General features: G+C 34.9%; 1 protein-coding gene across 1 annotated transcript in view; it reads left to right on the forward strand.

The window, feature by feature from the left end:
- LOC138415814 (dynein axonemal heavy chain 14-like) overlaps positions 1 to 16,361 on the forward strand; it is a 317,408-nt gene that overhangs the window by 57,806 nt on the left and 243,241 nt on the right. The window contains exons 11-15 of the mRNA XM_069544370.1: positions 4,106 to 4,227; positions 7,567 to 7,738; positions 9,018 to 9,122; positions 9,215 to 9,333; positions 9,945 to 10,019. Of these exons, the coding sequence (XP_069400471.1) occupies positions 4,106 to 4,227; positions 7,567 to 7,738; positions 9,018 to 9,122; positions 9,215 to 9,333; positions 9,945 to 10,019 (593 nt within the window). The remainder of the gene's footprint in view (positions 1 to 4,105; positions 4,228 to 7,566; positions 7,739 to 9,017; positions 9,123 to 9,214; positions 9,334 to 9,944; positions 10,020 to 16,361) is intronic.

Below are 16,361 nucleotides of genomic sequence, written 5' to 3' on the forward strand. Positions count from 1 at the left end.
GAATACACGATTAGTGCACGCAATTGATTGCATTCTGTAGACTAGCAAGGAACAATTGGAGTTTGACATTTTTTAAAAATCAATAAAAAATATGAGATACTTAGCAATAAGTATGAAGATATATGTGTAAGACCTATCCAGTGAGAACTACAAAACCCAGTAGAAAGAAAATAAAGACCTGAATAAACAGAAGATATACTATGCTCATGCATACAAAGAGTCAAATGTCAATATTCCCAAAAGATCTAAATAGAGTACAATAAAAATCAACATGTTACTGGTAGAAATTAACAAGCTGGTTCTAAAGTTCTTATGGAAATGTACAGGAACTAGAAGAGCTTCAACAATCTTGAAAAATCTTCTTTCCCAACAAAGTTGGAAGAGTAACACTTCCTGATTTCAAGACATTATAATGCTATAGTAATCAAGAGTTTTATCTTGGCTAAAGGGTAGACAGATAAATGGAACAGAATAGAGTACAGAAATAAGTTCACATATATATGAGTTTTCAGTAAGGGAGTAAAGATAGTTCTGAGGAGAAACAATAATCTTTTCAGAAATGGTACTGGCACATTGGACAGTTACATGCAAAACAAAGAAATGCTTTAAACCATATCTTGAGGATATACAAGATTTAACTCAAAAATGGATCATAGGTCTAAAGGCAGAATTTACAGGTATGAGATTTTGAGAACACAACATCAGAGAAATATTTTGTGACCTTAAGCTAGAAAGTTTTCTTCAATATGCCACTAAAAGAATGATCAGTAGGAGGAAAAACTATCAGTTGAATTGCATCGAAACTTAAAATTTGTTCTCTTCAAAAGTCACCATTAAAGAAAAAAATATATAAGCTACAGGCTGGGATAATATCTGCAAAGCATATGTTTAATATAAAGGACTTTCAAAATAAAAACAAGAAATGAGAAAAATATTTAAATGGACACTTCACTAAATAAGATACATGGATAGAAAATGAACACATAAAAAGATGCTTAACTTTATTTTTCATCAAATGCTAAAATCCCAATGAAACACCACTATAAACCTCGTAGAATGACTAAAATTAAAAAGGCTGATCATCCCAAGTGGTGATGAGGATATGAAAGAACTGGAACTCTCATACATTACTGGTGTGATGTAAAATATTATACTAGATTTAAAATTTTTCAAAAGTTAAAAGTATATGTACCACATGCCAGACATTCCACCTCTAGGTATATATTCAAGAGAAAGGAAAACTTACTCCATACAAAGACTGGCAGCTTTAGTTATAACAGTGAAAAACTAGAAATAACCTGATGAATAATAAATGTATAGTATCAATGTATCTATGAAGTGGAATTACTACTCCACAATAAAAAGAAATGAACTTTTGGTATATACAACAACATGAAGGAATCCTAAAATAATTATGCTGAGTGAAAGAAGTCAGACAAAAAAAAATAGATACTGTATGATTCCATTTATATAATCTAGAAAATGCCAGCTAGTCTATAGTTTCAGACAGTGGTTTCCAGAGGAAATCATTGGTTTCCATAGGAATAGGATTAAGTCAGTTGGGAGGAAGGTATTCCAACAGGGTTTAAGAAACCCTTTCAGGGTAATCAATATGTTTATTATCTTGATTTTGGTGATTGTTTCACAGGTATAAGCATATCTGAGAACATCAAGTTGTACACTTTAAATATGTGTGGTTTATTGTATTCCATTATACTTTAATAAAGCTGTTGAAATATAGATCCATTTTAAAAGAAAGAAATACAGAGGTTAATCTCAGAAGAGAAACATAAATGAGTTACAAGTGGTTCCTTCTGAGAAGCCACAGTTAGGGGATAGACCAGTCTACTGATTTTTCAATATTGTGTTATTAATTGATTTTTAACCATTTTTCTATTATTTAATACTATACTAGCTGGAAAAGGATGTCTTATTCACACAGTAGAATTTCCTGAAGTTAAAATAATGAAGAAAACTTTAAAGTATTGGCATACACAGTCATCAAGACAGTATGGTACTGGCACAAAGACAGACATATAGATCAGTGGAACAAAATAGAAAGCCCAGAGATAAATCCACACACATATGGACACCTTATCTTTGACAGAGGAGGCAAGAATATACAATGGAGTAAAGACAATCTCTTTAACAAGTGGTGCTGGGAAAACTGGTCAATCACTTGTAAAAGAATGAAACTAGATCACTTTCTAACACCGCACACAAAAATAAACTCAAAATGGATTAAAGATCTAAATGTAAGACCAGAAACTATAAAACTCCTAGAGGAGAACATAGGCAAAACACTCTCCGACATAAATCACAGCAGGATCTTCTATGATCCACCTCCCAGAATTCTGGAAATAAAAGCAAAAATAAACAAATGGGATCTAATTAAAATTAAAAGCTTCTGCACAACAAAGGAAAATATAAGCAAGGTGAAAAGACAGCCTTCTGAATGGGAGAAAATAATAGCAAATGAAGCAACTGACAAACAACTAATCTCAAAAATATACAAGCAACTTATGCAGCTCAATTCCAGAAAAATAAACGACCCAATCAAAAAATGGGCCAAAGAACTAAATAGACATTTCTCCAAAGAAGTCATACGGATGGCTAACAAACACATGAAAAGATGCGCAACATCACTCATTATTAGAGAAATGCAAATCAAAACCACAATGAGGTACCACTTCACACCAGTCAAAATGGCTGCGATCCAAAAATCTGCAAGCAATAAATGCTGGCGAGGGTGTGGAGAAAAGGGAACCCTCCTACACTGTTGGTGGGAATGCAAACTAGTGCAGCCACTTTGGAGAACAGTGTGGAGATTCCTTAAAAAATTGCAAATAGAAATGCCTTATGACCCAGCAATCCCACTGCTGGTCATACACACCGAGGAAACCAGAATTGAAAGAGACACATGTACCCCAGTGTTCATCGCAGCACTGTTTATAATAGCCAGGACATGGAAACAACCTAGATGTCCATCAGCAGATGAATGGATCAGAAAGCTGTGGTACATATACACAATGGAGTATTACTCAGCCGTTAAAAAGAATTCATTTGAGTCAGTTCTGATGAGATGGATGAAACTGGAGCCGAGTATACGGAGTGAAGTAAGCCAGAAAGAAAAACACCAATACAGTATACTAACACATATATATGGAATTTAGAAAGATAACAATGATGACCCTGTAAGCAAGACAGCAAAAAAGACACAGATGTGTATAACGGACTTTTGGACTCAGAGGGAGAGGGAGAGGGTGGGATGATTTGGGAGAATGGCATTGAAACATGTATACTATCATGTAAGAATCGAATCACCAGTCTATGTCCAATGCAGGATACAGCATGCTTGGGGCTGGTGCACAGGGATGACCCAGAGAGATGTTATGGGGAGGGAGGTGGAGGGGGATTCAAAATAAATAAATAAATTAATAAAGTAAATAAAAAATGGGAAGAAAAGTATTGGCATAAAACCTCTCTAAAAGACACCATTAGGTTAAAACAAAGCAATTTACAAAACAATATGCATAATATGGTTAGATTTATGTAAACTGTTAGAGATATTATATGTACATACACATTTATACAAAAATGTTTAAAGAAAGGAATGAAAGACTATGCCTACCAAAAATATCTGAATATTGTACAATAAGACAACTGGATGAATAGGACATTTTAACCTCTCCCCAAACTAAATATAATTCAATCTACATTAATGTATGTGACCCTCTAGCCACCTGATGCAAAGAACTGACTCATTTGAAAAGACCCTGATGCTGGGAAAGATTGAAGGTGGGAGGAGAAGGGGATGACAGAGGATAAGATGGTTGGATGGCATCACTGACTCAATGGACATGAGTTTGAGTAAACTCTAGGAGTTGGTGATAGACAGGGAGGCCTGGCGTTCTGCAGTCCATGGGGTCGCAGAGTCAGACATGACTGAGCGACTGAACTAAAGTAGACTGAATGTGACCCTCTATTATAATTAATTTTTTTATGTCAGTGACTCATAGTCACCTTTGATTTGTTTCTATCACATTACTCATAAAGTAATTTTATGTATTTAGATTTGTATGTATGTGCATTTTTATTATTGTAGGATCTTGTAGATGAATGGGATCAAAACTTGGCTCTCTTCTCATACACTCTTGAGGAATGGATGAGTTGCCAAAGAAATTGGCTTTATCTTGAACCAATCTTTCTTTCTACAGAAATACAAAGGTAAAAAACTTAAACTATATCATGTACAGGTAAAAAAAATGTATAGTAGTGATTTATTTCCTTTAATTTTTGAAAAATAATTTCCTCAGTGAACAGTCTAAAACTATTCTACCTATAGGTATAGAAATATAATCTGCCAAATCATTATTATGTAACCATCTTCCTTTTTTAAAAGATTTAAAGCATCATCTTTATTAAAAGAATCTTTATTTCTCAATTACTGATATAAAGCTATTCAGTACTGGGAAATAGGCAAGAAATGTCATAATCCTTAAGTCACAATGCTAGATGTCTATTTAGTTCTGGAATATTAGTATGGTTTTCATGTGAACAATAAATATGTTTTTAATAGTATTCACACATTAGTGATAGTCACTTGCTTTGAACCATGTGAAATAATAGAAGTCCTAATAATAGAGGTTCTACCGTTTCTTTTATTTGTAACATTTGAATTAATTTGTCTTTAAGTGATAGCTCTCAAGAGTACTTGAGACATGTACTCTGTAGACAGAATTGAAACTACTGGCAGTAAATTACACAAGATAGTCTAGAAGCCATTCTGAAGTAAAGTAGGAAGGCCTGGGGAAGGTATTTGTAAGGCATATTAGAGCAGATTACAAGAATACCTTGAATATCAGGTTAACCATTTTGAACTTTATTTTACTGGCAAAGGAGAGCTATTAGAGTTTTACAAAAGAGAACAGTCTAGATGTAAGTATTGCTTTGTAGGGAACAACACACATTTCTGTTATACATGTCTGTTTCTTGTCATTTGAATGTTTTAGTCTTTCATTAATCTATATGTATTCTGATAGCTCTCAAAGGTGAAACCATATACCTTAGGGATATGTTCTTTATGACTACAACTTAATGTCATAAATTCAAACTTTAATTCTACTTTCTACTAAAGATTTCTTAAATGATGGCGAGATACAACTCCAGGTTAAGGAATTCACATTATCACCAAGTTTTTCTTTTCAGGATTTTCTGTGAGGTTAGAAATAGGGCTTTTAATTAAGGGATGCTGAAGGCTTCTATGCAATCATTGTAAAGAAAAGAAAAAATAAACCTATGATGGACCTGTCTTTGACTAATGGAAAAATGATGAAGGCCCTGATAACAGGAAGAAGATGTGAAGAGAGGAAAGAGAAGATAGGTTCATTAGAGAAAAAAATTCTTTAAGGGGAATTTTTGAGAGGATAGTATGTAGTGCCATTTACCGTCACTCCCATCTAAATGCAAGTTGTACTAGAACCTCCCAGAGACATTGGGAAGATGCTAAACTAAAGGTGAGATTGAAGTCTCTCCCTGCTAAGATTTTTGCTAAGCTGTAGAAATTTTTATTTTTGTGTAGTGACTAAGTCGTGCCTGACTCTTTTGGTGTGGGTTGCCCTATCTTTCTCCAGGGGATCATCCCAAACCAGGGATTAAACCTGTGTATCCTGCATTAGCAGGCAGATTCTTTACCACTGAGCCATGAGGGAAGCCCATAACTAATTATTAGAGAAATGCAAATCAAAACTACAGTGAGATATCACTTCACATCAGTCAGAATGGTCATCATGAAAAAATCTACAAACAATAAATGCTGGAGAGGGGGTGGAGAAAAGGAAACCTTCTTACATTGTTGGTGGGAATGTAATTGGTACAACCACCATGGAGAAAAGTATAGAGGGTACTTAAAAAACTAAAAATAGAACTACCAGTGGGATCCATCAATCCCATTAAACCATAATTTGAAAAGGTACATGCACCCAAGTTTTAATTGCTGAGCTATTTACAGTAGCATGGTAACAACCTAAATGTCCATCAATAGATGAATGGATAAGGTGTGGTATGTATATACAATGGAGTATTACTCAGCCATAAAAAAAATAAGCCATTTGCAGCAACATGGATGGACCTGGAGATTATCATAGTAAATGAAGTAAGTCAGATGGAGAAAGACAAGTATCATATGATATCCCTTATGTGTAGAATCTAAAATAATGGCTGAAATGAAGTTATTTACAAAACAAAAATTGAGTCACAAATGAAGAAAACAAACATGGTTACCACAGGCAAAAAAGCAGAGGAAGGATAAATTAGGAGGTTGGGATTAAATTTACACACTGCTATATATATATAATACATGACTTTTCAGGACCTACTGTGTAGCGCAGGTAACTCAATATTTGGTGATAACTTGTATGGGAGAAGAATCTAAAAAAGAATGGATATATGTATATGTATAGCTGAATCACTTTGGTGTATACTTGAAACTAACACAACATTGTAAATCAATTATTTTCCAATTAAAAAAATTTTTAAGGCTTTCCCTTCAATTTCTTCTCCACCTCAACCTCCAAGCCATTCAAGTTGGAGCTAGGGTAGGATGGGAGAGGAAAATTGCGTGAGCAGAAAAAGTAAACTAGATCACACAACTTCTGAAAACACTTCCTTCATTAAACTCCAACAGCAATAGCAACAAAACTCAATATATCACTAGATTACCATGCCATGTGTGGAGTTTGCTTCCCTTTTCCAAGGAGAGAAAATAATGATAATCTGTAAAAGAAAATTTCTTTACTTATGTTGAACCTGCTTTACATTTCCCAATCTTCTAAGATTAAATAACTATTGATAAAAACTTGGATTTTCTTATACATGCCTTTATATTCTTGCTCCTAAGTCTAGTGCCCTCTCTGCAGTTCTCTTCTCCTTTAACACTCGGATCAAATAGCTTCTTCCCCAAAACCTCTCCCCAAATTGCATTTCCTTTCTAGGATTTCAGTAGCACTTTGTTTTATTACCCTTTGTAGGACACAGATCGCTTCAACTTAGTTTATATAGAACTTGGTATATAGCTATCTTATCTCTCTGACTCAGTGTTAATATTATCTTGTTAAATGATGAATGTATGTCTAATTTATCCTAGTATTCCCTACCAAGTACATCACTTGTACATAATAGACATTCAAAAAAATCTGTTTAGTTAGTGATTGGTCAGCAAAAATATAATCTCAGTACATTTTATAAATTGAACAATGCTGTGCTGTGCTGTACTTAGTCGCTCAGTCATGTCCAAGTCTTTGCGACCCCATGGACTGTAGCCCGACAGGCTCCTCCGTCCTTGGGGATTCTCCAGGTAAGAATACTGGAGTGGGTTGCCACACCCTCCTCCAGAGGATCTTCCCAACCCAGGGATTGAACCCAGGTCTTCCACAGATGGATTCTTTACCATCGGAACCAACAGGGAACCCCTAAATTGAACAATATTCAGTGGCAAATGCATCTAGGTTATGGATTTTAATTATAGCCCCTTCAAAAACAAAATTATCTCAAATTTTCTTTCTAAAGGCAGCTCCCGGCAGAAGCAAAACTATTCTCTCAAGTCATTTCCATGTGGAAAGAAATAATGTTAAAAATACACAACAAACTGGATGCTTTGCAAATAGCTACCTCTGCAGGAGTCCTTGAAATTCTGCAAAATTGCAATATACATCTTGAATATATAAAGAAAAATCTTGAGGTAAAACTATAGCAATTGTAAAGTGGAGAATCATTTAATCTGCAAAATGTAATGCACTACAGAAACTAATTACAATGTAGATTTTCTTCTTTACTCTAGCAGCCAACAGTATTTCAAACTCTCATCATGTATAAGTTAATGATAATGCTATTAAAAACAACAAAATAAGTGGTTGAATCAATCTAGATGACATTAGGCAAAGTATCAAATTTTTGAGTGCTTAGTTTTTCTTCACTTTAAACTGGGAATAACTCTTACCTTGAGGGGTTTTGTGTTAAATGAGATAATGAATTTAAAACACAAGAGCTGACACAAAGAAAGTAGTTAATAATGAATGTTTTCTATATTAGCACCACAGCTATTGTTAAGTTGATAAAATCATTAGAAGTTGAAATTGAATATTTTGATGATTGTATAAATTAATATTTTTGTATATTGGTTCATATATTTTTATATTTCCAGTACATTAAAATGTCAGCTAGCTATGCATATCTTTAAAAGCTGGTTTTAATATTTGAGGTTTGTGGTGGACATACTCACTTTACTTCATAAACCAAGATTTTTCTTCCAGGCATTCATCCCTTTTGCTTGTTGAACATAAGTCTTAGTGGTTATGATTACCCCTCCAGAATACCCACATATGGTAGTTACAACCTACAGAAAGCTCTCTGCCCATGTGTGTGTGTATGTATATAATGTATATATTTAATAAGAGAGTTTATAAAGTCTGTTGCAACCAACAAATTGAAGATACAAGAGAGTAGTAAATAAAACAAAGATAATTCACCCACATAAGTGAGTAGTATCTCTTCCTCTGAAAAGAAGAGTTTAAGATTGGTGTGAACACAGATACATTGTGGGTAGGGGTGGAAATACAGGAATTCTCTGTAGAGTAGAATGTGAAGTGGGCTGCTGAAATGACAACTTATTCCCACGGAAGATAGGGAATTAAGAGCAGAAAATTGGGAACACTGGAAAGCAATGATGATAATACTAAAATATAGTGCTTTATTAATGATCAATAATATGTGTGTGTACATGTGTGTAAGACTTGGATTTTTTGTTTTTGTTTTAAATTGCTTTAGTTATGGTTCTTTTTTTGTTAGTAATGTAAGTATAACTTTTGTTGAGCATAGTATGTTATTTTGACTGATACTACTATGTATACTGAAACTTAAATAATGTGGTTTTTGCATACAAATGTAGGCATAAATGATAATGTAATTTATATCATGATTAAACATATACTCTGAATTTTATTACTTTTGAATCTGTACAGGACTATCTTGAAACTAAAAGGATGATATTCCCAAGATTTTACTTTCTTAGCAATGCTGAACTTCTTGATATTCTATCTGATAGCAGAAATCCTGAGTGTGTACAGGTAATATCATTCATTATTCCCTTTTCAGCAATGTTATTATCGAACCAAGTCAGAGTTTTATAATGTTATTGACATTTGTTTCTGGCCCCCAGCCTCATCTTGTGAAATGTTTTGAAAATATAAGACGCTTACTGATATGGAAACAAGAAATTGGCCCTCCTGCTGTGGTAATGTTCATATCTGCTGAAGGAGAAACTCTTGTGCTGCCAAAGTATGATATCTCTGTCATAAACTAAGCATTTAGACTCTGTAAATCTTCATTATTTAAAACCTTTGCTTGGAAGTTTCTGACATTTCATAGACATTTGCTAATCAAACTATTTCTTCAAAGATAGTTTACTTATGTAGAGTTTTACCTTTCCATGTCTCTCTATATTAATATATCCTGTAAGCCAACACAAAGTTTCAGTATATGAATATAGGTAGGAAGGAAATTTGCTATTTGCTTGCGGTTGCTGATGCTACTCCCACTGCTGTTTCCTTTGACTTCTGGCTTTGTCATGAATGGTTTCCTGGCAATTATAGTAAATGAAGTTCTTAAAATGTTTTGTAATATTTATCTATTTTGCAAATTCATATTTTACTGGATCCTTTTAATTTTGCAGATTTATTGTTTTGATGTCAAAATTTCCTAAAACTAGGTGATCTATTTTCTAATTTAAGATCTAGAAATACCAAAGAGTATAGAATTATAGTCCTTTGGCCCAAGAGTATTATAGGTGTAGTTTTAAGACAGTTTTACAGACTGACCAAAGTAGTGAAATATGAATAAAAATAATAAAAAGAATTTTTTATAATAATTATTTTTGAAAAAAATTATAGGAAAATCCGTATAAGAAGTGGTATAGAACAATGGCTGGTAAATGTAGAGAAAACCATGTTTGATCTGGTAAAAAAGTAAGTACAATTTTCAAATCCTAAGATTATATGTATATGCATACATATTTTTAAGCTTGTTTAATTATCTGCTAATATAAGTGGGAAGTATCCAGAGAGATATATGGAGTATAGTCTTTTATGAAATGGGTTTTGATAGAACACAATGGCACATGACTGAAAGGAAAACACTCATTTTTGCAGTGTAAATGTCAGTTTTAGTGTGTACTCATGGACAACATCTGGTCAGTCTTGTGTACTTTGAAATTCATAAGTTTCTGAAGACTGGCCAGGACCAGAACTGACGTCTACCTCTGCCTGCTTTCAAAAAACCTAGTGCTCAGGAGGCCTCTGGTTGCAGCCCACTTCAGTACTCTGCACTTCTGTCCCATTTTTGCTTCCTAAGATTGATTATTTGCTTTAGTTTTTTTAATGCTGTCTTCTTTATATTTCTATCATTGCATTCTGTTTTAAAGAAAGAGCCTCAGGGTGTGAATTTTTAAAACTAATTTGACTAGATCAGTCTTTTACATTTCCAATTATTTACTCCTAAAACTGTTAAAATACATCTGAGGAGGGAGCTCTGAGGAGCTCCAGTTCTTTATGTCTCAGTCCAGAAAGAATTTGGTGAGAGGCAAAGTGATAGATGAGGCTTCCCAGGAAGAATCCGCCTGCAGTGCTGAAGACGGTTTGATCCCTGAGTCAGGAAGATCCCCTGGAGAAGAAAATGGCAACACACTCCAGTATCCTTGCCTGGAAAATCGAGAGCCTGGTGGGCTAAAGGCCATGGAGTCGCAAAAGAGTCAGACACTAAACAACTAAACCACAATAACAAAGTGATAGATAAGAAGTGACTTACTAGAATAGGTTGCTTGTGAGGCTCACAAGCTGGTGAGCAAGAGGGTGCCTCCCTTGAGAGGCTACAGTTTTATAATCAAAGGAAAAGTGGACAGAGGGAAAAGACCACCTTTTTTCTCATTCTTGACTAGACATCACTTTGCTATCATCAGCTCCTCCTTTTCATCAGATGGGGAAGTTTTCCTGTCCCCTCATGGTCAACCTAGGACTCTCATGGCACTACACAAATCAGCAGAAGGACGGTGTATACTAAAGATGGCAAATCATCTCATTTTAGTATAATGTCACAGTTTCCGCTAGTACATGCAGAGGAGCATGTCCTAGGAACCATGAACTTACTGAACTCGCTGGGCAGCATGTGGGTCCATGTCATCGTTGTTTAACTGTTTGGGGGCGTGGCTTATGCTTTCTTTGCATAGTTTTCTTGCTAGGCAAGCCTGCTTCACTTCGTAGTTAAGTAACCCTGCTTTCTTGAGTGATCATTAACTTCAGGGGTCTCCCAACCTTTTTTCTTTACTTACAGTCCTCTAGTGAAATTAACTATTTAATTACCTTGTTTCTAATTTTATTGGGAAAGCTTCTAATGTTTCACCATTTATGATACTTAGGTTTCTGGAATATACCCTATATCAAAGTCCAGTGTTTTATTCTATTCCAAGTTTGCAGAGTTTTTTTTTTTTTTAATAAATAAGGATGTTTAATTATATCAAGGACTTCCCAGGTGGCTCAGTGGTAAAGAATCCACCTTGCCTGGGAAATTCATGGACAGAGGAGCCTGGCAGACTACCATCCACGGGGTTGCAAAGTGTCAGACATGACTTAGCAACCAAACAGCAACAACAGCGATTACATCAGATGTACTATGAATCTACTGAGAAACTCACATGCACTTTTGCCTTTAATTTGTGGATGTCATGAATTATATGAATATATTTCCTTATGTTTAATTTTCCTTGATTTTCTTATTTATTTATTGGCTCTTTATTTCCTAAGATGCATGCATGCATGCTAAGTCACTTCAGTCGTGTCCGACTCTGTGCAACCCTATGGACAGCAGCCCACCAGGCTCTTCTGCCCGCAGGATTCTCTAGGCAAGAATACTGGAGTGGGTTGCCATTTCCTTCTCCATTTCTGAAGAAAGCTATCTTAAAATGTTTCCTACTTTTTGTGGATTCATCAATTTCTTTTGTGTTTTTAATATCTAGCATGTATTTTGATGCTCTGTTGTTATCCATAAAATTCTTTGTAGAGTGTTCTTTTAGTCAAATATCAGTATTTATACCAGTTAGTATTTTTTATTTAATACTAATAATGCCATACTTGTTTCCATAATCACAAACATTTATATCACAATGTTATTTTTAACATTTCTGTGTCATGTAAAGATTTCTTGAATGAAGAACAGATTTTAATTCTTGCTTTTATTTTGTTTTACTTTCTACCAATACTAAAGTACTTTTCAGTGCTGGTATGCTCTAAAGACCCATTCTCTGCCCTCTTTTTTTTTTTGTCTTATTTCCATCTGGGATGCACATGTCCATGGGTACTCATATCCATGGACTCCCTAACCTCTAGCTCCCAGTTGGGTAGGGCAACTATGAGACTCTCTGTCTGCCTTACTACAGTTTTGACAGAATCTAAGTTCCTTTACCTAAAGTCATAGCTTTTGACAAATGGCCCTTCTCCAAAGTCCCCAACCCTCACCAGTTTCCAGTAATATTGTTCCCCTGAGTCGTTCAATCTTTTCATAACAATGACCCCCATTTGCTAAAATGTGATACTTCACTCACCCTGGTGGGTCCTTTAACCCTGCCCTCATCCTCTGCAGAGTGTACCTTCATTAAACTCTCTTCGAGTACTATTTTGAATGTGCTGTTTCCTGCTGACTGATATGCTGTCTTTCAGCAGTTATTTTTATTATCAACACGTTTGGACTCCTGCTTGCCATCCTGTTGTTTTCTAACTGGACTTTTGGTTTGGGGTTTTCTTTTCACTTACTATTATTAGACTGAGTTTCTTAATCTCTTTTATTGTAGCTGTACTAAAGTTACACTTTTTTTCCTAGTGAATACTCAATATTTTAATATACTTAGTGAAGCATTTTAATCAAATTCTATAGTATCTCTGATTTTTTCCTGAAGAGCATGAGTCAATTCATAACTCCCTCTCATTACCGTGTAATTATTTAGAGATTGCTCTTAGTTCTCTATTTATAGGTCAATAATTATCCATGCTTGGGCTTCCCTGGTGGCTCAGATGGTAAAGAATCCACTTCCTGGGTTGGGAATATCTCCTGGAGAGAAAAATGCAACTCCAGTATTCTTGCCTGGAGAATCCCATGGACAGAGGAGCCTGATGGGCTCTGGTCCATGTGGTTGCCAAGAGTTGGACACGACTGAGTGACTAACACTTTCAGTTATCCATGCTTAGCAAATTTGTGGTTTGTTTTGTTTTCATGTACTTCCTCATTTTAGTTTTTCTATTGGTAAGGATTTCTGCTCTTTTTCTTGTTATTAATTTCCCTAAAATGTTTCACCATTCTTGGTTATCTGTTCATATTTATACTGGCAAGTCCCTCTTCTCCTACAAACAAATATTAGTTTCTAATTAAAAATATTAGTTTCTAATATCTGTACCTATCTGACTGTAGGTATTGCTTGACAAGCAAAATGTGCAGGACCTAGTCCTGAGTAGGACTAGAGAAGAGTAGCTTCTCTTTCAATGTATGGAGGTTGCTTTTCATTTCTGCTGGCAGTCATAAGCTACCCATGACATTTGACTGCCACTCTAGTTCCAGCACTGTTTCATTATTTTATTTCATATGGAAAAATGCCAATGTCAGCTTTCTTTGTTTCCTTCCTTCCTCTCTTTACTTCTTTCTCCTCCTTTCTTTCCTACAGTCTTTAAAATGTGTGGAGTTATTTCAGGCTTCATTCTGCTTCTCTGTCCAGCCCCAAACCTAGGAGAACTCCACCAAGCACTTCTATGGATTTTCATTCTGAATGGCTAATAGCAGCTCAGGATGGGGGAAAGGGGAATTGGAGGAGGCAGAGGCCCATTCGTTTCCCTGTTGAGAAAGCCCTCTCTTAATTAATTTTCCTACAGGTTCGGCCTGGGCTCTCTCCTGCATTTGTTCAATCTCAATATTTTTTCCATCTGCTAGAAAATTTTCAAGTTTCTGATGCACTAGAACATACTTTCTTGTTTTCCAACTCTTTATATGTATAATTTTTCATGTATTTTCTCTCATTTGAAGGAATATGGTTCAGAATGAAGATACGACTATTTAGTTAGAAATCTTGATCCACTTTCTCCTGATAGATTTTTTAAAACTTAGAATAAATATTTCCAAAACTATGGAGGAAATAAATTATACTGTACTTGTATGTATATTCATATAAATATACACATGAAAAAATAAATATCAAAATAAAAAGCAAAGAACTAACAAAACCCAAGCTAAATATCATAAATATTCATGCAAGTTTGTTTAACCGAGATCAAAATAAAAATGTAACTAGATGCTGTTTGAGGGATACAGAAATGCAATAAGTTATGAAAGAAAAAGTAAAGATATTTCATGAAACAGTGAAAATAAGGCCATTAAATTAAATAAAAGGTCATTTTAATTGGTGAAAGGTGCATTTCCCACTGATATTCTTTGAAATAATTAAGTTATTATAAATATACTTCTCAGCAGCAAAGATAAGAAAATAATAAAAATAGACACTGTTTGTAATGCAGCAAACATTTAAAGAATATTCATTTAAAATATTCTAATAAATGTTGATAATTTTTTTAAATGAAGTCATTTAAGCATTCAGTTCAGTTCAGTTCAGTTGCTCAGTCGTGTCCGACTCTTTGCGACCCCATGAATCGCAGCACGCCAGGCCTCCCTGTCCATCACCAACTCCCAGAGTTCACTCAGACACACGGAGTTCACTCCACAGCTTTCTTATCCATTCATCTGCTGATGGACATCTAGGTTGCTTCCATGTCCTGGCTATTATAAACAGTGCTGCAGTGAACATTGGAGTACATGTGTCTCTTTCAATTCTGGTTTCCTCGGTGTGTATGCCCAGCAGTGGGATTGCTGGGTCATATGGCAGTTCTATTTCCAGTTTTTTAAGAAATCTCCACACTGTTCTCCATAGTGGCTGTACTAGTTTGCATTTCCACAAACAGTGTAAGAGGGTTCCCTTTTCTCCACACCCTCGCCAGCATTTATTGCTTGTAAACTTTTGGATTGCAGCCATTCTGACTGGCGTGAAATGGTACCTCATTGTGGTTTTGATGTGCATTTCTCTGATAACGAGTGATGTTGAGCATCTTTTCATGTGTTTGTTAGCCATCTGTACGTCTTCTTTGGAGAAATGTCTATTTAGTTCTTTGGCCCATTTTTTGATTGGGTCGTTTATTTTTCTGGAATTGAGCTGCATAAGTTGCTTGTATATTTTTGAGATTAGTTGTTTGTCAGTTGTTTCGGTTGCTATTATTTTCTCCCATTCTGAAGGCTGTCTTTTCACCTTGCTTATATTTTCCTTTGTTGTGCAAAAGCTTTTAAGTTTAATTAGATCTCATTTGTTTATTTTTGCTTTTATTTCCATTACTCTGGGAGGTGGGTCATAGAGGATCCTGCTGTGATTTATGTCAGAGAGTGTTTTGCCTATGTTTTCCTCCAGGAATTTTATAGTTTCTGGTCTTACCTTTAGATCTTTAATCCATTTTCAGTTTATTTTTGTGTATGGTGTTAGAAATTGTTCTAGTTTCATTCTTTTGCAAGTGGTTGACCAGTTTTCCCAGCACCACTTGTTAAAAGAGATTGTCTTTTCTCCATTGTATGTTTTTGCCTCCTTTGTCAAAGATAAGGTGTCCATAGGTGCGTGGATTTATCTCTGGGCTTTCTATTTTGTTCCATTGATCTATGTTTCTGTCTTTGTGCCAGTACCATACTATCTGGATGTCTGTAGCTTTGTAGTAGTCTGAAGTCAGGCAGATTGATTCCTCCAGTTCTATTCTTCTTTCTCAATATTGCTTTTGCTATTTGAAGTTTTTTTTTAATTTCCATACAAATTGTGAAATTATTTGTTCTAGCTCTGTGCAAAATACTGTTGGTAGCTTGATAGGGATTGCATTGAATCTGTAGATTGCTTTGGGGTAGTATACTAATTTTCACTATATTGATTCTTCCAATCCATGAATACAGTATATTTCTCCATCTATTTGTGTCCTCTTTGATTTCTTTCATCAGTGTTTTATAGTTTTCTATATATAGGTCTTCTGTTTCTTTAGGTAGATTTATTCCTAAGTATTTTATTCTTTTCGTTGCAATGATGAATGGAATTTTTTCCTTAGTTTCTCTTTCTGTTTTCTCATTGTTAGTGTATAGGAATGCAACGGATTTCTGTGTGTTAATTTTATATCTTGCAACTTTACTATATTCATTGATTAACTCTAGTAATTTTCTGGTGGTGTCTTCAGGGTTTTCTATGTAGAAGATCATGT

This window comes from Ovis canadensis, chromosome 12 (genome assembly GCF_042477335.2).
Source record: "Ovis canadensis isolate MfBH-ARS-UI-01 breed Bighorn chromosome 12, ARS-UI_OviCan_v2, whole genome shotgun sequence".
Taxonomy (NCBI): Eukaryota; Metazoa; Chordata; class Mammalia; order Artiodactyla; family Bovidae; genus Ovis; species Ovis canadensis.